This window comes from Tyto alba, unplaced genomic scaffold (genome assembly GCF_018691265.1).
Source record: "Tyto alba isolate M040663 unplaced genomic scaffold, T.alba_DEE_v4.0 Super-Scaffold_46, whole genome shotgun sequence".
Taxonomy (NCBI): Eukaryota; Metazoa; Chordata; class Aves; order Strigiformes; family Tytonidae; genus Tyto; species Tyto alba.
In genome coordinates this window covers 3,969,310-3,992,718 of record NW_024881322.1, presented here as the reverse complement: position 1 = coordinate 3,992,718, position 23,409 = coordinate 3,969,310, and the positions used below count along the sequence as shown (strand labels likewise).

General features: G+C 40.5%; 1 protein-coding gene across 1 annotated transcript in view; it reads left to right on the top strand.

Moving 5' to 3' along the window:
- The window catches only part of ABHD5 (abhydrolase domain containing 5, lysophosphatidic acid acyltransferase), a 31,656-nt gene extending 10,038 nt beyond the window's left edge, over window positions 1-21,618 (top strand). The window contains exons 2-7 of the mRNA XM_032991235.2: window positions 7,480-7,565; window positions 7,835-8,207; window positions 11,168-11,322; window positions 15,344-15,455; window positions 16,017-16,203; window positions 18,514-21,618. Coding sequence (XP_032847126.2) covers window positions 7,480-7,565; window positions 7,835-8,207; window positions 11,168-11,322; window positions 15,344-15,455; window positions 16,017-16,203; window positions 18,514-18,603 — 1,003 coding nt within the window. The 3' untranslated portion in view covers window positions 18,604-21,618. The remainder of the gene's footprint in view (window positions 1-7,479; window positions 7,566-7,834; window positions 8,208-11,167; window positions 11,323-15,343; window positions 15,456-16,016; window positions 16,204-18,513) is intronic.
- Window positions 21,619-23,409: the final 1,791 nt, after the last annotated feature.

Genomic DNA, 23,409 nt, shown 5'->3' with positions numbered 1-23,409 from the left:
TTGTTCTTGGTTTCATGCAGAGCATGTTGCTTTCACATGATAAACATTTTTCTAATTTCCTAAACTTTCCAAATTTAATTAGGAAATTTCGGTCCTCTTTCATGCTAATCAGTAATGCATTCTGTCATTTTCAATTAAATGTGCTTTGCTTTGTAGTTTTCACTTCATTTTATAATTAATAAAATCTCACAGTTATATTCTTACATATTCTTTGAACAGATGGAGTATTTATCTTGGTCTTTAAGAATGTATTTTATCTACTTCTTTACATTAAAAATTTTTCCACCTCAACTTTCCTTCTCATAGCAAGGTTTCTGCTTTAAACTAGTACCAAGCTTGAATGTGTAATTTTCCTGGATTTTAAATGATTACAATTGTTGAAATACTAAACAGACTGCTGGGTTGTCTAAAACAATAAAGAGAACTTGAACCTGTTCATAAACTTAAATCCACAATTATTAAGTGATACCCTAATTTTAGTGGTACTACCTTATGTGTTTTAAATTTCTTATCACTATTAGTCATTTAATATTGTGTTACCAAACAGAAAAATGTTACCAAATTAGATTCAGACATATGCAGTTCCTATATAATTTTTAAACTTCCTTGAGTTGAAAATATTTGCCACTTCTGTATCACCTCAAGTTTACTTTTCAGTTTATTGGAGTTTTAGAAACATGTTTTCTTGTTCTTTCACACACTAGTTTGAAATAGGTTTATTGCATTTTTCTCTAAAGTATTTTTTTTCCCAGTGATTTGTTTAACAATCTATATTTGAGAGAAATTCTCCTGGGAGTAAATGGAGAACAAGGTGGAATTTGGATATAGTGAATGCTGGAAAGAAAAAAGTTTTCCTTTACTTAAATGGTAGCTTTTTTGTAATGGTATTGTTGCTGATAAATGTTAATAAAGAAGCATTAATTCTTGCTGTGAATCCTGAGGGCACTGGTAGATCAAGTGGCTAAGCCGTTATCCATCATATTTGAGAACTACAGGCCAGACAGTCTCACCTCTGTGCCCAGCAAGATCATGGGAGTGGATCCTCCTGGAAACTATGCTAGGGCACATGGAAAATAAGGAGGTGATTGGTGACAGCCACCATGTCTTCACTAAGGACAAATCGTGCCTGATAAGTTTGGTGGCCTTCTGTGATGGGGTTACAGCGTTGGTGGACAAGGGAAGAGCAACTGATGTCATCTAGTTGGATTTGTGCAAAGCTTCTGACACTGTCCCACACAGCATCCTTGTCTCTAAATTGGAGAGGTGTAGATTTGGCAGATGGACCACTCAGTGGGTAAGGAATTGGCTGCACAGTCACACTCAAAGAGTGGCGGTCAGCAGCTCAATGTCCAAGTGGAGAGCAGTGATGAGGGGTGTTCCTCAGGGGTCGGTGTTGGGGCCGGCACTGTTTAACATCTCTGTTGGAAACATGGACAGTGGGATCGATGCACCCTCAGCACGTTTGTCGACAACACCGAGCTGTGTGGTGGGTGACACACTGGAGGGCAGGGGTGGCATCCAGAGGGAGCTGGAGAGGTGGGCCCATGCAAACCTCATGAAGATCAAGAAGGCCAAGTGCAAGGTCCTGTACATGGGCCGGGGCAATCCCAAACTCAAATACAGGCTGGGCGATGGGTGGATTGAGAGCAGCCCTGTAGAGAAGGACCTGGGGGTGTTGGTTGATGAAAAGCCCAGTGTGACTTGGCAGTGTGCACTCACAGCCCAGAAAGCCAACCGTAGCCTGGGCTGCATCAAGGTAAGAGTGGCTAGCAGGTTGAGGAAAGTGATTCTGCCCCTCTACTCTGCTCTCGTGAGACCTCACCTGCAGTACTGTGTCCAGATCCGGGGCCCCCAGCGTAAGGAGGACACAGACATGCTTGAGTGGGTCCAGAGGAGGGCTGCAAAGATGATGAGGGGGCTGAAGCACCTCCCCGATGAGGCTGAGAGAGTTGGGATTGTTCAGCCTGGGGAAGAGAAGGCTCTGGGGAGACATCATAGCAGCCTTCCAGTACTGAAAGGAGGCTACAGGAAAGGTGGGGAGGGACTCTCTGTCCGTGATAGGATGAGAGGTGTTGGTTTTATACTGAAAGGGGGTAGGTTTAGATTAGGTATTAGGAGAAAGTTCTTCCCTGTGAGGGTGGTGAGGCACTGGCCCAGGGTGCTCAGAGAAACTGTGGCTGCTGCCTCCCTGGAAGGGCTCAAGGCCAGGTTGGACGGGGTTGGCTGTCACCAATCACCTCCTTATTTTCCATGTGCCCTAGCATAGTTTCCAGGAGGATCCACTCCCATGATCTTGCTGGGCACACAGGTGAGACTGACTGGCCTGTTCCACAGGTTCTCTTTATTTCCCTTTTTAAAAATGGAGGTTATATTTCCCCTTTTCCAGTCAGTGGGAACTTCGCTGGACTGCCACAACTTCTCAAATATGATGATAACAGATTAGCCACTTCATCTGCCAGTTCCCTCAGGACCTGTGAATGCATCTCATCAGGTCCCATGGACTTGTGCACCTTCAGGATCCTTAGATGGTCTCAGATCTGATCCCCTACAGTGGGTAGGAGAATCCTAATCCCTGCCTTTGCCTTCTGCATTTTGTGTGATGGGGCTGGAGCCTTTGCTGGTGAAGACTAACGCAAAGAAGTTGTTGAGAATCTCAGCCTTCTCCATATCCTGGTTAAGCAGGTCTCCTGTTCCCTCCCAGAGAGGGCCCACACTTTCCATTGTCTTCCTTCTATCACCTGCATACCTATAGAAACTTTTCTTGTTGTCCTTGGTGTCCCTGGCCAGATTTAATTCTATCAGGGCTTTGGTTTTCCTAAACCAATCTCTGGCTACCCAGACAGTTTCTCTGTGTTCCTCCCAGGCTACCTGTCCTTGCTTCCCCCCTCTGTAGGCTTCCTTTTTATGTTTGAGCTTGTCCAGGAGCTCCTTCTTCATCCATGCTGGCCTACTGTTTTTTTCTACCTGACTTTGTTGGGATGCATCTCTCCTGAGCTTGGAGGAGTTGATCTTTGAATATCAACCAGCTTTCTTGGGCCCCTCTTGCCTCCTGGGCTTTATCTCATGGTGCTCTATGAAGCAGATCCCTGAAGAGGCCGAAGTCTGCTCTCCTGAAGTCCAGGGTAGCAAGCTTGGTGTACACCCTCCTCACTGCCCTAAGGATCTTTATCTCCACCTCCCCTTGATTTCATGGTCACTGCAGCCAAGGCTGCCTTTGAGCTTCACACTCCCCACCAGCCCCTCCTTGTCGGTGAGAACAAGATCCAGGATGCCACCTTTCTTTGTTGACTCCTCTAACATTTGGAGAAGGAAGATATTAACGCATTCCAGGAATCTCTTGGATTGCTTGTGCCCTGCTGTGTTGTCCCTCCAACAGATACCGGGGTGGTTGAAGTCCCTCATGAGGATCAGGACTTGTGAACGTGAGGCTGCTCCTGTCTGTCTACAGAGGGCCTAACCCACTCAGTCTTCCTGGCTGGGTGGCCTGTAGCAGACCCCCACTGCAATGTCACCTGTCCCTGCCCTCCCTTTAATCCTGACCCACAAGCTCGCAGTTGGCTCCTCATCCATCCCCAGCCAGAGCTCCATGTACCTCAGCTGGTCATTGGCATAGAGGGTGACCCCCCCCTCCTCATCTCCCCTGCCTGTCCTTCCTAAAGAGCCTGTATGGATGCAAGGAGAGTCTTTGGGAAGTGGTGGGTGATGAGAGCAGGGTGGGGTCTGCCTCTTCCAGCAGTGGGTAGCTCACAGTGTGAAACTACTGCTGAAATCTTTAGTTTTCTCTCATATCTTGCCTCCGCTGCTGGTGAGCACACTATCTTAAAAGGTCCATTGCTTCTTTTTCAACATTACATAGCTCTTTTAACTTTATATCACTGAAATAAAAACGACAGGCCCTGTAAGTAACTGACATTCTTGTGTGCAGGAAGACACATTTAGCACAGATGTACAAAAGAAATGATAGAGCCACATTGCAGTCTTCCAAAGTTATCAGAGAAATGATTGAAATAGGTTAAATAGTTGATTGTTCTCCACATGTGGAAAACATCTAGCAATGTGGTAGATCATTTTTGGAAGGAGAGGGACAAAACCAAAGGATTAAGTTGAATATAGTAACTAAATATTTTCTTTCTAAAATAACTTTTCTAGAAAGCAGTCACTTTTTTTGGCAAGTCTTCGCTTGCTCTTTTAGTTCAGCAAGTACAGAATGACTGAATTGCAAACATAATTTTTATTTAAAGCGTTTCAGCTTGTTGACCGTTTGTCAAGCTATGTGTATGTAATGTCTTTTCTGAATGAAAATCTCAGTATTTATAAACAGTACTGATAACTAACAAAAGAAAGAGTTGGGCCTATGTTACAACTTTTCCATCTTGATACAATTTTCTAAATATTTTTCCTGAGTACCCAGGTGTCTCCCTAGGACTCTGGGACTGTGAACTGTAGATTTCATTTTTATTTCATTGTGGTCATATCTCTGCACTGTCTTCATGTTGACATGATGCAGCTGTACATTTCTGTAAAAAAAAAAAAAAATCTTTAAAGAAGTTTCTTTGCTAAATCAGTGGTTTTGTCAAGAAGAAACATTTCATATAGTTTTGGCTTGAGGGAAATAGTGACTGGGTTTTGTGCTTCTGACCTAAAAGTTATGAATGAAAATGCCTAGTTGAGCATATAACTAGCAGAAAGTTTGGCTCAGAAGAGTGGTGACATAGCTATTGTTTAATAATTTACCAGAGTAATTCATAACATTGGGAACAATTAGAGATATTGTTAAACTCAGATTTCAGTTATTTGCTGGTGAAATTGCTTTTGGCTGGTGCCAGCTTTAACATCTTAAAAATCGTACTTTTAAATAAATGCGTAGATTAATGTAGGTTTACTTGGATGCCTATTCTTGTAAGATGCTGAGTTCCTTAATTTCTTAGATTGCATGAGGATGTGGCATGGAAGGACATAAAACTGTCCCTTCCCAGTCCCTCGATACACCATTATAATGTTTCCCACAGTCTGGTGGTTTAGCAAGGTGATTTACAGAACAGCCAGACATCAGTGTGTTTCTCAGAGGAGTAAATAATACTGAATAGCAGTGGGCATGAGTGATTGGATGACTAATCCTTTTTGATCAGGTATGGTTTGGGCTTTTTTTTTTTTTTTCTTGATATCCCTGAATATGTTTCTGTGAATCTGAACAGGGCTGCTTGTGACTCCACTCTGCTTCCCCAGAAAACCTTCCATGTTGTATCATAAATTTAATTAGCTATGCAACTGGAGTAGCTCAGCTGCTTAAAAAGGTGGGGAGAGGGTTTTTGCATAAAGAACTCAGGGGGCCAGATTTATAATTTGTTATCGATGTGTTGTGTATGCTCTGAAAAACTGAACATTAGTAACCTTATAGTCTTTTAACATTAATTGTTTTACAACTAATGTAACGTTCAGTCCCCAGAATACTATAGCTATCTGGAAAGCAGTTCAGTGTAGGAAAAAAGTGCTAAATAAAGACAGCTGGGTGTGAATTTGGTGACCTTATCCTCTTCCCTATGAGGAATGGTCTGGGGTCCTACAGTAGCAGCCTTTGCGCTGATAGTCTGAGCCACTTTGAAAACAGGTGAGGGAGGGAAAAGGAGGATTCCATCTTGAAAACGAGGGATAAATTAGCGCCCAGGAAGAGCTGTACCCAATTGTTGTGTCCCTTGAAGCACTGTCAGTGAGTCAGGGCTGCTAGCTGAGTCATTCCCCCTGCTCTCATCGTCAAGCTATGTTGTGGTTTGGGCCTGATTGGCAGCCAACCACAGTGCAGCAGCTCCCTGTCCCTTCTCCGGCAATGAGAAGGGACAGAGAGCCAGGCTTGGGGTTAGAGATAGGACTGGGATGGGGAAAAAAATCCCCCTTTTATGGTCACGAGCAAAAGGCAGACTCGTTAGGGGAAGAAAAAAAGAACATACATTTATTACAGACACTAACAACACATAACAGAGTAGGACAGTGAGAAGCATTGCCACATCTTGAGAACACCTTCCCCCCACCCCTCCCTTCTTCCCGGGCTCAGCTCTGCTCCCGATATCTCTACCTCCTCCCCCAGTGGCGCAGGGGCAGGGAATGGGGGGTGCAGGCAGCGCTGCCACTTCCTTCATCTTCGGTGAGGGGAGTGTCCGGAACTTGTTCCTCCTGCTCCAGCGTGGTCCCCCTCTCACAGCAGACAGTCCTCCACAAACTTTCTCCAACATGAGTTCCTCCCATGGGCCGCAGCGTTCCCCACACTGCTCCGTCATGGGTCACTAACTTCCTCCGACTGGATTCTCTCCCACGGCTGCAGCCCTTCCCGAGCTGCTCCGGCGTGGGACACCCCTGCATGCTGCAATCCTCCCAGCGCTGAATTACAGCAGCGGGGCTACCTTTTCCCACAAGACCCCGGCCTTCTTCGGGCACAGAACCTTGATCAGGCAAGCAGGAGCCACAGGCCGTAAATCAATGTCTGCTCCACTGTAGATCTCCATGGGTGGCAGGGGGGGCTGCCCTGCCGTCTCCCCACAGGATACAGGGGGGTCTCTGCTCCGGCACACCTCCCCCCTCCTTTCTTCCTCCGTTCCTCCTCTGACCTTGGTGTTCATGCAGCTGCAGCAACTCCTCCTCACAAGTCCCACTGCCCGTCACCACGTCCCTTCTTAAATACGTTATCGCAGAGGCGCAGATGATTGGCTCAGTTTTGGTGCAGAGGTGGAGCTGACTTGGAGCTGGGGGAGCTTCGAGAAGCTTCTCACAGGGGGACACCCCTATAGCCCCCTCCCCTGCCACCAAAAAAACCCACCACTCACTCAACCCAGGACAAGCTAGTACTACCAAGATAGCAACGGACAGCTGGAAAAGCACCTTCTGTTGAGAGAATTGAAATTGCTGTTTTGTTTTCCTCTTGTGCTTTGTTTCTAGGTTGGTAATGAAAGCCCTAGGTTTTTGCTTTGTTAGAATAAACCTGCTAATTTTACACTTTTAAAATTTATCTACTGTATGAATCAGTTCAGGTTAGGCTGGCGAGTGCATGGTTTATTGCTTTTCTAGAAATAGTAGGTTCATGCAGGGTAATGTGTGTGCAGGCAGGCTTCCAAGGGAACTTGAGAGGAGGCTGGAAACCCCAATGATTCTGTTATATATGCTGCCAGGTTTGTCGGGTTGGTATGCGGGCTGATGTCTCCAGGTTCTTAGAAGAAGCCAGCTCTGACGGAGATAGATCAGTACACTCTGATAAGGAGCACGCAGTGGAGGAACAATGTGCCCTTTGAAGACTGCCTCCGATCATGACACCACTTCATAAAAGTCAGGAGAACGTGAATTCCCTCCCAGTGCGCACTCCTGTCCTGCACTGTGTGTAATTTGCATGGGCTCTTTTATGAAGAGCGGCAAAAGAAGTGTCTTCAAAGCATCAGATAATGCAAAAAATTGCCATCTTGCTCAAGAAGTTTTTATTCTGTGTTGTTGTTGTAGGTTAGGATGGTTATTCAGCTGGCTTCCTGCCTGGTGTCCCACATCACTGCTACACCTTAAAGAGGCGGAGGACAAAATGCTAAAATGTAAGTCTCTAAGATTTATAGATACAACTAGATATTATATAAATTTATATTAAATATAATCAAAGAAGTTTTTAAATATGGCTTTTACACTGTGATGAAATAAACAGGTTTAGAATTAGATTTTCATTGTTCCCTTATTTAGATATTTGACCATAGGCTTTCTCCTTTGAAAGGGAGCTCCTATTTAAAACAGTGATTTCTGTAGAATATACTTCAGATTTTATCAGGCATGTCTAGCAACATACTTTTTTTCCCCACTCTTTCTTCAGGTATTACAAGCACATACAATAAACGATATGTGTATATACCTAATGGAAATAAAATATGGACACTGACATTCTCTCCGGACCTTTCACATAAAACTCCACTTGTTCTCCTGCATGGGTTTGGAGGAGGTGTTGGACTGTGGGCTCTCAATTTTGAAGATCTCTGTGAGAACAGGACAGTTCATGCTTTTGACCTCTTGGGATTTGGACGTAGCAGTAGACCACACTTTGACACCGATGCTCGGGAAGCAGAAAACCAGTTTGTGGAATCCATAGAAGAATGGAGAAAGGAGGTGGGGTTAGAAAAAATGATTTTACTTGGACACAACCTAGGTGGATTTCTGGCTGCTGCTTACTCATTAAAATACCCATCAAGGTATGTGAAAATAAAGGAATGAAGGAATTCATTTTCTGTATTTGACGAGTGATTTTAACACAGATTTTATTTAATCAGGCTCTTTATAGATTATCTTTAAGTAAATGACTGTGCTGATTTAAAGAAACTTGATCGCGAATTTTAAGCCCAAAATATTAATTGTAAGGTTTGTTTCCAGGTGAATAGAAGTAAGAAGATATGGTAAACGTGCTTTTCAGTGTACTTTTCTATACCTCTTTTTGTTAAGTATCCCCTTGCCATGTTATAAGGCGAAATAGCAAAGATCGTGTTTATGAGTGAATGTTTTGTGACATCTCTGATCAAACATAGGTTTGTAAAGGGAAAATAGGCCTTTTTCTGCCAAACTTCCCATTATTATGGATAACATTGAAACTTCTGAATGTAATTCCCCTAGGTAATTTATGCCTATATGCTAGCAGTTGGCCTGATGCCAGCATGATGATGTAATAATTATTTTAGTGACTGATTTAAATTGTCTGTATGCCACTTCATATTTCTTCTTTGCAAAACAGCCCAGCTGCAGCAGTCCTGTAACTGTATTTCATCAGCATTTTCTGCACCACGTTGTGGCCAACAGCTAATCCATTTTTTTTCCCTCTTAAACTAAAAATTTGTCTCTTTTTTTGATATAGCCTGGTTCATATAGCCCCTAGTGAGCTAGAATTCCACCAAGGGAGTTTGTTCTTTATCAAAAAAGGACAGTGCTTTTGTTTAGATACACGTAGTGGACTCCTATGAAAAATTGTGAATATAAGTTTAGCATATCATACAGCAGATTCTCTATTGTACAAAACATAATCTTCTTTTATATTCACACCGATTTATACCATATGCATTTCTTTGTCTCTCATTTGGAGATTCTGAAATAAATTCATACATGATTTTTTTCCTAAAACACTTTGCCTCTTTCTTTCCAAGTGGATAGCAGCTGGCATGTGCAGCTGGAAATGAAGCATGAAAGTAGCTTTGTGTCGAAATCCAGAATTGCAGTGAAGAGATGCAATCCTCTGCTGTAGGAATGCAAACCTGTTACTCTTCTGGGCATAAACCAACTTCTAGTTGATTGTTGTTAGTTTCTTGTAGGGATGACTTACAAGTTCCTTACCCCTTTTTCTGAAGTACATGTAAATCGCACTATCCTATCCCTGTGGGACAGGATATTTTTTCTGCCCCCTGCTGACTTACATCAAAAGTGACACTTTGTTTTCATGCCTCACTGTGCTTATGCTGGGGTTAATTAATTGGGAGGCGTTTCAGTTTGTGCTCTCACATTACTAATGTTTCTCTGAAATTAAACTAACGCCATCAAATTAGCAAATTGGTTGGTAGGATCTTAAGACAGCATTGAATCGAACGATAAATATAGCACAGCTTTCAGCCAGATTATCTAACAATGCATTAGAGGCTTAAAGGATACTGGATACATATTGTTAGGAAAGTAGATCTGTTTCTCCAAGTTTAGATGATCTGTTAATTTACTAGATTGTACCCAAGTTGTTCATGGAACAACTGAGTTTACTAGTCCATAAAGATTCCCCTTTAGAATATTTCCGGGTGTTGGTGGATCAGGATTTTCAAATACTGCAACTTCTGGGCTACTAGTTTTGGAATGATTCGCATGGTCAAGTGCCCGTTATCCTGGGTTATGTTTTAGGCTTTAATTACCAAAAGGAGAAATTCCAAATAGGAAGGAAAGTACTGAGAAAGGAAACGAAGAAAAGCTGACTCTATTCATGTGCTTGCTGTCTTATGTTTAATGCCCATTTGTGCACAGAATGTGTGGCTCTCCTGAATGGCTCCTCACTGCTTGCACTCTTCAGCCTCTAATCTATCCTGCTTGGTCTGTGTAGTTAAATTCTACCCAGTCCTCTCTTACCGTTGGTGTTTGCAGCTCATGGCTGAGCTGACAGCAAGGAACATCTTTGTGAGCTTAATCCTTTTCAGCCCCTCATTTCAAGCACAGATTTTTGGTTTCCCAACTGATTATAGTCCAGAAATAGCCTCTGGAATCACTTCTGACATCATTTGAGGCACTAAGAACTCTGCTGTATTAAATATCTAGCCTAATGGCTTTGAAAGAGAAGAAAGGAATGAAAAAGAAAGTAAAGATGAGGAAGTTTGCATGGAAAATCACCTCGAATATGCAAAACTATAGAGTCCATTTTTCAGAAATTGGCACTATCTAGGACAGTTAGAGTAGGTGTTATTATGGGATTAAACAGAAATCAACAATTTCAGTCTACCAAGATGAAATAGATTTTTTGTTTGAGGGGAACTTGCAACGTGAAGTGATTGATAGTTGCATCTGCTGGAGACTCTTACTATGCCCTCTGTACTGAGATTCCTTTGAGTAATAGTTTTATAAATTGTATCTCTGATGTTTCTTTCATGACCTCAAATCAATAAGTTTAGAAAACATCTGCTAATTTTGCTCTGCCTCAGTTCAAATTTTACTTTGATAAGATGATTTTTCAGATAAATTACATCTCTTCTTACAGCAGAGATCTTAGATGGCTTGGAAAAGAAAGACTTAGCAAGTTCACTTAAGTGAAACAGATGCAATTATCTTCTTTTCTCTCAAATTAAACTGCTCCTGCAAGTAATATTGACTGAGCATATAGATTAGGCTATTTTTAAAAATAGAAACAAGACTGGCCTTTTTCTCATATGTGTATGACAGTGGGTATCTATGGAATACTGAGTTTCTCTTTGTGACATGAGCTTCCAAGTTTCTGGTGTTCATACATATGATTAGTTGCAATTCGATCTACCTCTAATTAGCAATCAAAAGCAAAACCATTGATGAATCAGAAACTAGGTAATAAGCCACTATAATAGAAGTGACTAAAACAGGTTGCATAGTCCACAGATATTTCTGTCATACTCAGTCAAAGAAAAATTAATGTACTCTAAACCTCTGGACCTTTTTTTGCCAACAGGGTGAAACATCTTATCTTAGTGGAGCCATGGGGTTTTCCAGAGAGGCCTGACAATGCTGAACACGAAAGACCAATTCCAATCTGGATCAAAGCACTAGGAGCTATATTGAGTCCATTTAATCCATTAGCTGGGCTGAGGATAGCAGGACCCTTTGGTGAGTTTTAGATACTTTTAAATACCGTTTCTGTTTTCATTAATCATAAACATGGGGCAGATACCCCATTAAGATAAGCTTTGTTGCAAGCCCATATCACCCACAGAGAAAAGAGTTGGAGGAGAAAGTGGGGAGGGGTTGTGGAGAGATGGAACTCCTTAGGAAAAGAGGGCAAGTTTTTTCTATTAGAAATACTAGTATGATAGCTTATAGTAAGCTACATTATATTATTGTAAGCTACTCTTACAGGGAGTCAGATCATGTGGACATCTGTTGGGGAAGCCTGACAAAGAGGCGTGAATGTGAAAAGGTGTTTTTCTGGTTGCCTCCGGTCACAGTCCGTTTAGTTTCCCTTCAACTGCAGTTTGATGGACAAACAGGATTTCCAAATTCACTTAACATTAGAAGGCAGTCTCTCATAAACTCATTTATCTTTGGCCTGAGTTTAGAGGAGCTAAATTGAAACTGAGTTCTTTCCACTAGCCATTTTCTTATTACCCTAGCAAATTTTGTGGGTCTCCTTGGAGTCCTTCATTAAAGTGACAGTCTATCCTTCATATTTCTACATTTCTTCAACAGCACTGATGAGATATTAGGTAAACTCTATACACCCTAACCCTAGGACTAGGTAGGGATGACCAAAAATACTATAGTTTTAGGGAGAAGTGTGTGATCAAATCTTAAATTCATCATATGTGTTCCTTCTAGAAGGGAGAGAGGTTGTCTGTCTATTACTCTCAGTACTACAGGAATATCTGCTGGAGAGGCTTGGAAAAAGATATCCTTCAGGCCCCTCACAAGTTACAATTAACTTACTTCATCATTTTTAGTATTCATTCTGAAGATAGACTAGTGACATTTCTAGGCTTTGTTTACATTTAAAGCATGTTTGTTTCCTAAATATCTTTTTATAGAATATGTATTTTAATATGCTGATCTATTTGACTGGTTTTGGGAGTGTGACAAAATTAGCTTTTCAGACAAGCAACATGTTTTCTATGAACAGATTTTTTTTTTTAAGTAATATGATAATTTGGTTAACAAAACAGCCTGAGGCATATTGAGTGATAAGCACTGATTTAATGTCTTTTATCCAATACAAATGCATGCATAAATCAATCCATGTGGAAGAGTTCAAAGCTGAAGTTGTCTCCCTTAGCAAGTAAGTGCAGTCAAAACCATGTTGCAGAAACAGACCTTGTCTTGGCAAGGTGTCCCCAACCTAGCCTCGTTTATAGGTTGCTGTGGAGAGAGTGCTTTTCAAAATTTTTTTATCCATTTCTCACTCCACGTGTTTCCATCATCAACTCAACGTGCAAGTCTTGACAGGTGAAGCATAGTTCTTAGAGAAGGGTAAGTTTAAACACTGTGCTGCAAGGCAGGCATCAAACCCAACCTGATGAAGGCACTGAGCCAAACCCAGGTTTCCTTCTACATGCGCATGTGCTTAAGCTGCTGGGTAGGCATAGCTGCCTTATCCACACTATAAAACCAATTGCCCTTGGTCAAAGGTATGAGTTAGGCACTTAAATATGAGCCAGGTTCTCTGCGATATCACGGTGGTATCACATGGATATTTAATCAGACCTGCAGGCAGATACTTAAACCTGGGAAAGAGAGAGAATCAAAAGAGTGATTTTTCTTTGAGTGGTTTCCAGTTAGTTGATTTGCATGTTTTCCTTCACTTAACTGGAAGAGTCACCCAGGAGGCTCACAGTATAGGGGTTTTGGTGCTTAGGTTGGATTTGAAAATTCCATTCCTGAATGCCTAAAAATTGCTCAGGACATCAGTTAATGTCACTGTGACCACAGCCTTTTTGTCAAACTCAAGAGTCTTCTTCTAGCATTGTTATGGTTTAACCCCAGCCGGCAACTGAGCCCCCACACAGCCACCTGCCCATTCCCCCCTGGTGGGATGGGGGAGAGAATCAGAAGAGTGAGAAGATTTGTGAGTTGAGCTAAAACCAATTTAATAGGTAACGCAAAAGCCGTGCCTGCAAGCAAAGCAAAACAAGGAATTCATTGACCACATCCCACCAGCAGGCAGGTGCTCAGCCATCCCCAGGAAAGCAGGGCTCCATCACACGCAGCTGTTACTTGGGAAGACAAATGCCATCACTCTGAATGTCCCCCTCCCCTTCCTTCTTTTTTCTCCAGCTTTATATGCTGAGTATGATGTCGTACCGTATGGGATATCCCTTGGGTCAGTTGGGGTCAGCTGTCCCATCTGTGTCCCCTCCCAACTTCTTGTGCGCCCCCAGCCTGCTCGCTGGTGGGGTGGGGTGAGAAGATAAATAGGCCTTGACTTTGTGTAAGCACTGCTCAGCAGTAACTGAAACATCCCTGTATTATCAACACTGTTTTCAGGACACATCCAAAACATAGCCCCATATTAGGTACTGTGAAGAAAATAACTCTATCTCAGCCAAAACCAGCGCAAGCATTTCGATAGACACTGGAAAACATCAGCCAGACAACTCAGGGTGTCTTCAGTAAACATTATGATAATTAAACCAGTGTGATTTGATTCCAAAATTTATTCCAAGGTGCCTTGACTCCTTGTTTTACTCCCCCCTGTAAATTTGCAGGGAAGAACAGTTTTGCAATTGGACCCACAGACAAAACACTTTTTGTCAAAATGGAAAGTGAATTCTAAAATTTGGTAACTTTCAGTCCCCTAGTTACTGGAAATGGGGATGCTGTAGCCTCTATGCTGATAACAGGGGAAGACAACAGAATTAGTCTTTTTCTTCCACGAATTCTTGTTCCAAGCCAGCTGTATCATTTGTGTTCAAAAACACCCCAAACAGACGGACAAAAAAGCAGAAGTCCATTAATTGAACTCTGTAGAGAAAATACAAGGAGCAGAGCAAATTGCAGAACGTTTGCAAAATCTTCATCGCTTCGGGACTTAAATGACTGTTTCATAAGGGAATTATTTTCTCTTGTACTGTATTAGTTTTCTAAATTGGTTTAAAGCATACATAAGGGTGTGTTGCAATAGTCTGATCTCAAGGTTACAAAAGCATAGATCACTGTGACAAGGTCTACATAAATAGTACCAGGCCTTTGGCCAGGGACTGGTGGGAAGAAGTGACATCATCATAATTGCCCAGATTAATTACAGTGTTTTCAGTTGATAAACCCAAGTGGTAAACTGTGAGCCTATCTCTTCAGGGATGAATAATATTCTTAGACTAAGACTAGCCTTTGATGAGGTTCTTGTCCCAAAGATCCGATGGTCAACTAGAAGAGGCTTCTTTCTTAAAGAAGTGATTCAGAATAGGAGTTTATCTTCAGAAAGCCTGAACTGGCCCCTGAAGGGACCCACTTCTCTACTTTGGCTTTTAAGAGAGCATAGGGACAATGACTAGGTTAAATCTCTTAACTTATACCAGCTTTTGTGGCTTATACTCACGTCAAGATTTATATACCTGTTTTTCAGCAGAGACTTCTGTTCTTTCAACTAAACACTAGTTAGATGAACTAGCTTCAGAAGATGACTGTTCTGTAAAAGGAGAGCACAGGCTTATATCTAGGGAAGAAAAACAGCCCAGCTTTTTCAACGATGCCTTCTGGTTGTGAAAGGTGGGATGCTTTTGGCCCACCCAGTGCTGCCAGAGCAAGGAGAAAGATAGTGTTGGTATCATGTGAGACTAAACTGGTGGCAAAAAGATACCCTGCTCTGTCCTTTTGCTGGTCCCCTTTGCATCTTTCTTCTACTGCTGCAGCGGCCCTTCTCAAACATTCCCAATATGTATTCAGGAGGAATTGAATTGCTCCTCTTCTGGTGAAGCATAAAATCCTTTAGAATATTTATGTTTCATTCCTATTTGGTGTAATGCCATCATGTTTTCCTAAGACATGAAAGTGGTGAAACAAAACATTGGTTTAGAAGTCATCGAGCTTAGCCACAGGTTTCCAGGGAACATGTTTGGACAGTTGTAATGAAAAGCATTAGGCAATCTGATAAAATTGCCTATACTAATTCCTCCTCTAACAGTGTTTTCTGTTTTAACAGGATTAAGCCTTGTTCAGCGTTTAAGACCAGATTTCAAGCGAAAGTATTCATCAATGTTTGATGACAACACTGTGGCTGAATATATCTATCACTGCAATGTGCAGTCACCCAGGTGAGTATGAGTTTCCCAGAGTATGTTTTGAAGGCTGTCTTTCATTTACTGAGTGCCTTCTACTCCCTCCAAAGGCCATGGCAACAGTGTGCATGCTTTTTTTTTTTTTTTTTATTTTTTTTATTGTAACATTTATTGTATTAACTGAAGAAAAAAATAGCATTGCACTTTTTCTGAATTCCAGAAACTGATAAATGTAAAAGCTATCCTAATTCTGTATTTCTTCTAAACTACTTGTGTGTTAATTTTGAGAGAGTCTGGGCACTAGTTTTTAGTAAAAAAATTGTTACAGTGGTTTAATTTGTAAAGAAATACTTAAAAAACTTCAAAAATAAAGCATTTAATTCTTTTAAGTGTTATCACTCAGTACTGTAAAAACATAGGCTCTTTCTATTGCAAATTGCATCTAAACCTTGAAAACTTACATTTCTTAATAGTAAAAAATCCCAGCCTCATGTACTATTGCACTCTGTGTGGCCAAAAGGCACAGGTACTTTGATTTAGAGAAAAGGCAGGTCCAACGGAAATTTAATTGTTTTTACCCTTTTGAATGACCTGAAGTGGTGAAACAGCTTTCAAGAACATGACTATTCCTTACGGATGGGCAAAAAGGCCAATGCTGCAACGGATTCCACAAATGGATCGAGACATTCCTATCACTGTGGTCTATGGAGCACGTTCATGTATAGATGGCAATTCTGGCAGTACTATCCAGTCTCTGAGACCAAACTCGTATGTGAAGACAATAGTAAGTTGACTTTTAAAGTTTGTTTATTGTGTGAATTTGTTTAAATCATAACTATGGTTTTTTATACCAACTGTGGAAATGCTGGCGCTTTGATTTAAAGCCTGGGTTTATAACTTCTGATTTCTGTAACAGAGAGAGAAGACAAGTGTTAGATCAGAGAAAACCTAGGCAAAAGAGCACTGAGTTCCCAGAGTACTAAGGAAACCTAGTGTAGCACTAGAAACTGAATTTGATCTTTGAGCGAGGTCATTCATCCACTCTACAGAATGCTCTGCTCTGCAGTGTGCTAACGCAAGTAGTTTTTGTGGTCACTGCTATGTATCTGGGGTTTTGTCTGTGTTTTAAACCACAGCAGTCCTAATATCTGCATTTATGTATGACATAGTGAGGAGGCTCTCATAAACTGTTCTAGCCTGTCTGTGTAATGCTTTTGTTTCTCTGATAAGAGTGGTTTGTACCTGGTGCTTAGGTTCTTGGAAGCATCTTTCTTTAAGTCACTAAAAAAATACTTAGCGCTGTTTTCCTAGCTGATACATTCTTGTTTAGAGGTATGACATCATTTGAAATGTGTGTGCTTGCAACTTGATGCGAGTGTCCACACTGCAGTTTTTTGTTGGTTTCTATAAAAACGAACAAATTTAGAAGTATTCTTCAGGCATCGTCACATCAGTCAGCCATGATAATTGAATATGCATATATGTTACAATGCAGTGAGGTGATAAAATGGTTGAATACACCAGCTGTCTTCTTCCTGATGTCTAGATCTATCTGGACAGAAGTGTACAATATGTGATGTTGATAATATACTGCAACAAGTCATTCAAATAAAATTTTATAATCTTGATATAGCTGGCATCAAAGCTGGATTGCAGAGAAAAGACACTGTTATTGAACTGTTTACATGTGTTAAAGAGCACAAATGTTTCATAAACGCAGACATCCAGACTGAAACTGTCACTTAACTGCTTAACCAGAAAGTTGTAACAAAAAGTCACTGTTAAGAAGTGTACTGTGTATTGCTAGGTTAAGCATATACCATTGAGGGCAGATTTTTCCAGTCTAGTCAGTGGCTTTTAGAAGGAACTGTGGAAAACTTTATTTCCAGTTTAAAATTTTGTTAGGCCAAATAAGATTCTAAAAGGTACATTGGAGTGTTGGAAATTATAGGGACATGAAAAAAAAAAAAAAACACAGGAGGGAAAGGGTTCCCATGAGGCTGAGATAAGAACTGGCAGTGCCATCCTTGGTAAAATGCACAGAGGTTCTGGGGGTTTGTAATGTGTTTATTTCTAATTAATTTTTACTTTGTGGGGTTTCTTAATATAGTAACATAGCTATACTTTTATTGGCTTCAGTTGGTGACTTCAGAGGGAGTGTTTTAATAGAGGGAGGGGAAAAATAGATTTAAATACAAATTAATCTTGGACTGATTATAAGATGGAAAGAAAATAGGTCGAGTACCTTTGCTGTACGCTATGGTGATAGCTTGCTTCCTACCAGTTTTGGCAGTGAATGATAAATTGTAGAAATCAGGTAACCACTCTGTGTGTGGTTACTTAAGCCCTTTATTTTGTTACATAGTTGCTGTGAAATAATCTAGGTCACAAATGTGGGTTTTTCCCTCCATATATTTCATCATTTGGATTTTACCTGTCCCTGCTTAACATAGTAGTTGTTAATTCAGAAGGTTGAAATTTGCCTCCACCAGTCTAGAAAATCCCTGGCAATTTAAGCTTCTGAGTTCTTAATCATTTATCCTAGTACCTTCTTTAGTGTCTTCCATATAATTTTTGCAATAAGAGAATACGAATGATTTGATGCTCTCTCTAATGCAAATACTTAAAGAACTAAAGAGCAACCTGCAACACTATTTGAGTGGAGAACAAAGGGGATGAAGACGAATCAGAATTTTGATAGGTAAAGCACATTCCCCTAGGTTTATTCTCCAGTGACTTGTGTCCATGTGAATGGTGGTTTTTTTCAACAAAGTGTGCAGCTGAATAAGCGGTAGTTTTACCCTCTTTTCCTATGCAGCAAAGTTCCTTCACAGGTGAAACAAGCTTTTGGTTTTCCTTATGTTCACAGTCCCTTTTAGTCTGTATGATACCACCTCCTGGCAGCAGTTGTGCTAACTGCACTAACGCAGGCTGGGTGCAAGAGAGCAGTTTCAGTTTTGAAATTTGTCTTTTCAAGTAATAATGTATCAAGTAGGTAACTGTAAAAGTCAGGTTCTTCACATATCCCAGTGTTCATTTATTTGTTTATTACATTCTTGTGATTTTGACCTGTTTCTTCACCTTTACCCTCTAGGCTATCCTCGGTGCAGGTCATTACGTGTATGCCGATCAACCCGAAGACTTCAATGAGAAAGTGAAAGATATCTGTGATTCTGTGGACTGACTGTCTTCTGTTCTTTGGCAAGTCATACCATAGATAGCATTTAATAGCAATACTCTCTAGGAAATCACTAAAGACTGTGGAGCTACTGGAACAGGCTCTGTTTGCACACTGTTTCTTCTAAGAAGCCATTTGCACACTTTAACCACTTAGTGCCTTTTGGGGGGGGCATAGGGAGATTTGAAGCAAACTTTGTACAGCTTTGTTTGAGATTGGTTTTTAGATTATTGGCCTGTCATATATGAAATTACATATAACTTTTTAGACTGGAATTCTCTTCAAAGTGTCATTGAATATTGCACGTGTTGAACTTCTAAAGATGCTGAATTCTCCACTAACAGAGAACTGTATCTATATAAATACAGTGTATAAAATGCAATTTGGTTTCTTTATAAACATTCATGGTTTTTAGTTGATGTTTCATAGCAGGGATATGAAATTGCTTATACGTTTTATTTTTGGAATCTGGAGTCCATATGCAATATTTTAAGAGGCTGAAATTTTTTTTATTAGAGTGATAACAACTTATGAAGCTGATTTTGGGAGAGGGACTGGGCCAAAATAATGCACAGTGTCTGTCACTGAAATATGTGTGTTAGTTTGTAAGGAATTGGGGCTTGATATTAGATAATCTTTCTTCTGTTGGATTTTATTTCCGTTTATCTCGAGGCATGTTTTTCCATCTGTGCAACTTTTACGGAAGGCTCAGTTTGTAAGAGTCAGTGATGTCACCAGCACTGATGCTTCCATAAATATTTTGATGTGCAGAATTCAGTGATTTAAAATACAGAAGATGGCTTGTTAGTTGCTCCATCTATTTTAACGCCTTAATGGAAGATTTGTACTAGCCTAAAGCTAACAATTGTAGATAAATTGACAAGATTTTGATTAGGGCTAGGGAATGGCCATCTGGATAGTGAGGGTAATTCCCTTGGCTTTTTTAGGTAGAAAACCTAGTCCTCTTTTTAGTAAATTCAGGGTGGCGGAGCAGCAGTGGGAGAATATTGATGTTCTCTAATTGGGAACTACAACAGGTTAATGTATTTTAGTTAACATGTAGCCTCCTTATAGGAAGGATTATTACTGGAATGAACAATACCACTGTAACAAATTATATGTTTTGGAGATTCCTTATATAATTATATATTTTAACTGAGTACTTCAGTATCAGAGATAATCCAGTCTCTGCATCTTTTTGAAATTGTAGTATGACATTAGTTCTTCACATGCTTAGTAAATTATATTAAGCAAAATACATTGTCACTTTAAAGCCAAATTATGTGGTGGTTTGTTTTTTAACAAGTTTACATAAAGCTATTGATCTGCTTTTGAATATTAAATTGACTACTGAAGAGTTCTTGATACTTTTATACATAGAGAGTTTGAATTAATGATAGTACCATCTTAAAACTTGAGTGGAATTCTGTGCATTTTTTTCTCAAATTAAGGAATTGTTGCACATACTTATGATGTAGAAGGCAAAGACACCTAAAACATTCAGGAAATACTCTGATTATGTTCCTGGCTGAACATAATCTCTCTCTTTCTGAAGGAGTTATTTATATATATCATGCTATGTAAACATCAAACAGTCTTTGTGACTGCCTTGACTGGTAGCACTTAATATCTAACAAGGTAAAGATTTTAATTAAAAGTAACTATGGAATTAAATTACTTTTTCAATTAGCAGATGCCAGAATTATTATTTTTTTTATTGTGGGTTATTTGCTAAAATCTTGAGTTCGGAATGGAAAATCAGAGTATCGGTTATATTTTTTAATATAAGCTATAAATTATCAGTCATGCCACCATTTAGATGGATGCCTTTAGTATGTATTTTTTCACCCTTTTCAGTGTGTTAATTTGTACTTATCCACTTAAACAGCTGTTTTAATTCTGTGTAAAAACCTTATGCAAAAATATATTCAGAGTCTCCTTCAAGTAACAAAAGGTGAAACAAACTATTGGTATTTTCAGATAGCACTTACTGATGAGAATTCTAGATTCCACATCAAAAGATGGAAGGAGGGATAAAAATTGCACACTGAATGTGAATATTGTTTTAAATATCCCTTTCTTTTTCAGCTTACTGTACTAATAAGACTTATTGCTTAAGTTTTGCACAATAAAAGTCTTAAATGTTATGGTTGATTAATGTTAAGACATGATGTTGCTTTTGTAAAAATTGTGTGTAATTAAGTCCTGGAAATCAAGAGTAATTAATAAGTTGAGCTAAACCATCCAAAATACATTAAAAATATAGTAATGCTTATTTTCAAATGTCTCAATGTTCTTAGGTTTTCTTGTATGTTAACCGAAACTGGTAAGCATTTGTCAACAAGTAGCTGCAAGCTCAGAATGCTGATTGTATATACAAAGAAAATGTTTGTTGGTTATCTTCCAGGAAGTATTAGATACTGCTGTGAAGGTCAAGATGGAATTCTGAATATCCTATTGTGTGCAACATAACCCAATAAAGTTACTTTAATAAACATCCTAAGAGGTGCTGAACAGAAAATGAATGGCACATACTGAAAAGACTTAGGAGCTGGACCTTTTGTGAGCAATTACTGTCTAGGAATAAGCTCAGTTTCTCCAGAAGTTCTGTTTCAGTGCAATGACCAGTTGCTTAAATATACTGTGATGAGCACTGAACACTGATGGTACTATTTTTATTACAGCGCTATAAAGTAAGACAATAATCACAGGCATAAAGACACCCAAAAATCTATCCCATTCTAGCATCAAAATGAAGACAGCTAGGGCTTAACAAAAAGAATCCGAAATATTAATAAAAATCCAAGATTAACTGTCTAAGTTGCCAGGACATGCTATTCTTCCTGAGGTTGTTGTGATAAAATTTTATTAAAGTAACTTAGTAATATTTTGTTTGCATGGCTGAGTTCATCTTGTTACTTATTGAACCCTGCCAGATTAGATTTTAGCTCTGAAAAACTGATTTTCAGAGAAGTAATTTATTGATAAGACTCTATAATAAAACATTCACAACCATCACAAGAAAGTCCCCGTTTGTATCTGATTGCAAAATGGAAATGAAGAATGTGAATTTGTAGGCGTCGAGCTTGGAAAAATGGGTCCAAACAGGAGAAATGTCATCATCTGGTTTCAGTCGGATTAAACCATCGCTGGCATTTCTTTTTAAACCTTATCTTTTTAAGGTTGCTACAACTGTTTGTGCTGAACTGGTGTGACAGGCTCTGTCTGAAACACTCTCTGTGGTCCATTGCGGTTCTTCAGATTCCCAGCACTTCCAGATCACTGTTATTCAGATTTTTGACTGGGAGTAAGACAAGGTTAAATACAAGAAAAACATCTGGAATCAGTGTATGAGCAGATGTATTCAGGAATGCCTGTTTTGTTAGCGTTCATTACGATGTGAGCCTCCAGAAGACTAAGTAGTCAATGGCTGTTTAAATGGATAATTTCTTAGGGCTCCTCCACGTATCTGCCATTTTGTTGGGTTCCTTTACATTGGCCAGTTCACCTTCAGCCCATCCTGTTATGTTTAAGCATGGCAGCGCACCCGAGTTGGCAGAAGCCTTCACCTGGGGGTTTGTTTTGTCAGAAACACAAGTGAAAATTGTCAGAGGGGGAGTCACTAACGGTAACTGGAGAGAGACACGTTTCAGTGGGACCAGTGAGATCAGATCAGGACACAGGTGTGTGCAGCAACTGCTTTCTGGCAGTAGATGAAAATGGATGGAGACTTCAGGTTTTCAGGCAGGTGATGGATGGACCAGTGCACAGAGCAGAGGCACATTACTGGAATGACAGCATACACCACAAGGAACAGTAAGAGCCGAAAATGAACGATGCGGCTGAAAAGAGCAAAATTCAGCTGAAGAGCAGCAGGGAGCATGAGAATTTGCTTCAAGAGCTGGTTCAGCTCTGGGTAAGGGAAAGGGTGAGGAGAGGCTCAGGGGTGCCTAGAGCATAGAGAGAGCAAGGGCTGGCAAAGAAGGCGAGAGGAGAACCCGGCTGACGTGGCGGGGGTCAGTGTGACGTTCTGGGCTAGAGCAGGGGGGAGCCTGCTGTGGAAGGAGTGCCTGCAAGGAGACAGCAAAGCCCCGGGCGACCAGCATCTGTAATCCAGCTAAGTGCTAAACTGAAGCATCTTCTCATACAATTAATTCCTCATTGCCTCCCTAAACCACTGAATCTTTGTCTTACCGATAGCTTTCTGGGCGCTGGAACTAGATGGCAAGCTAGCATTTCCATCTCCGAGCTCCCTCCTCTCCAGTTTTATTTGGGCTAGCTAGGTCTGCCCCACAACAACATGGCTTACGGAGCGAGGTAAGGAGGATGACTTCTGCTCCAGCTAGAGGGAAGTCCGGCTGGAGGTCTGGGATCTGTGCTATGTGGGCTGCTGTAAAGTTTTGGTATCCCTACTTTGACTAAAGTTTGTCCTTTGAATGCAAGTTCTGTTTCCCAAGCTGGGCACGGTTGCCTCAGACTGGTACTTGGATGGGAAACATTTAAAGAGTGGCTGTCTCCTGTAGCGCTCAGGAAATTACGAGAAACAGAATTCTCCCAAGTCAAAAATGAGCTGATGGCAAAGCCTGAGGTAGGGGGGACACTGGACTGCCTGAGGTAAGATAAAAAAGTCAAGATGTATAACAAGACTTGTTACTAAAGATCATAAATCCATTTTTAACAAGAGGAGTGGAGGGCCTTGACTCTATTCCAGTTTGCCTCACTGCGTTTTGGTCACAGGAGTATCCTACCTTAAGATTTGCATGTGGTCAGTAGAATATAGAAATATATGGAAATATTTGCCACGTATGTTTT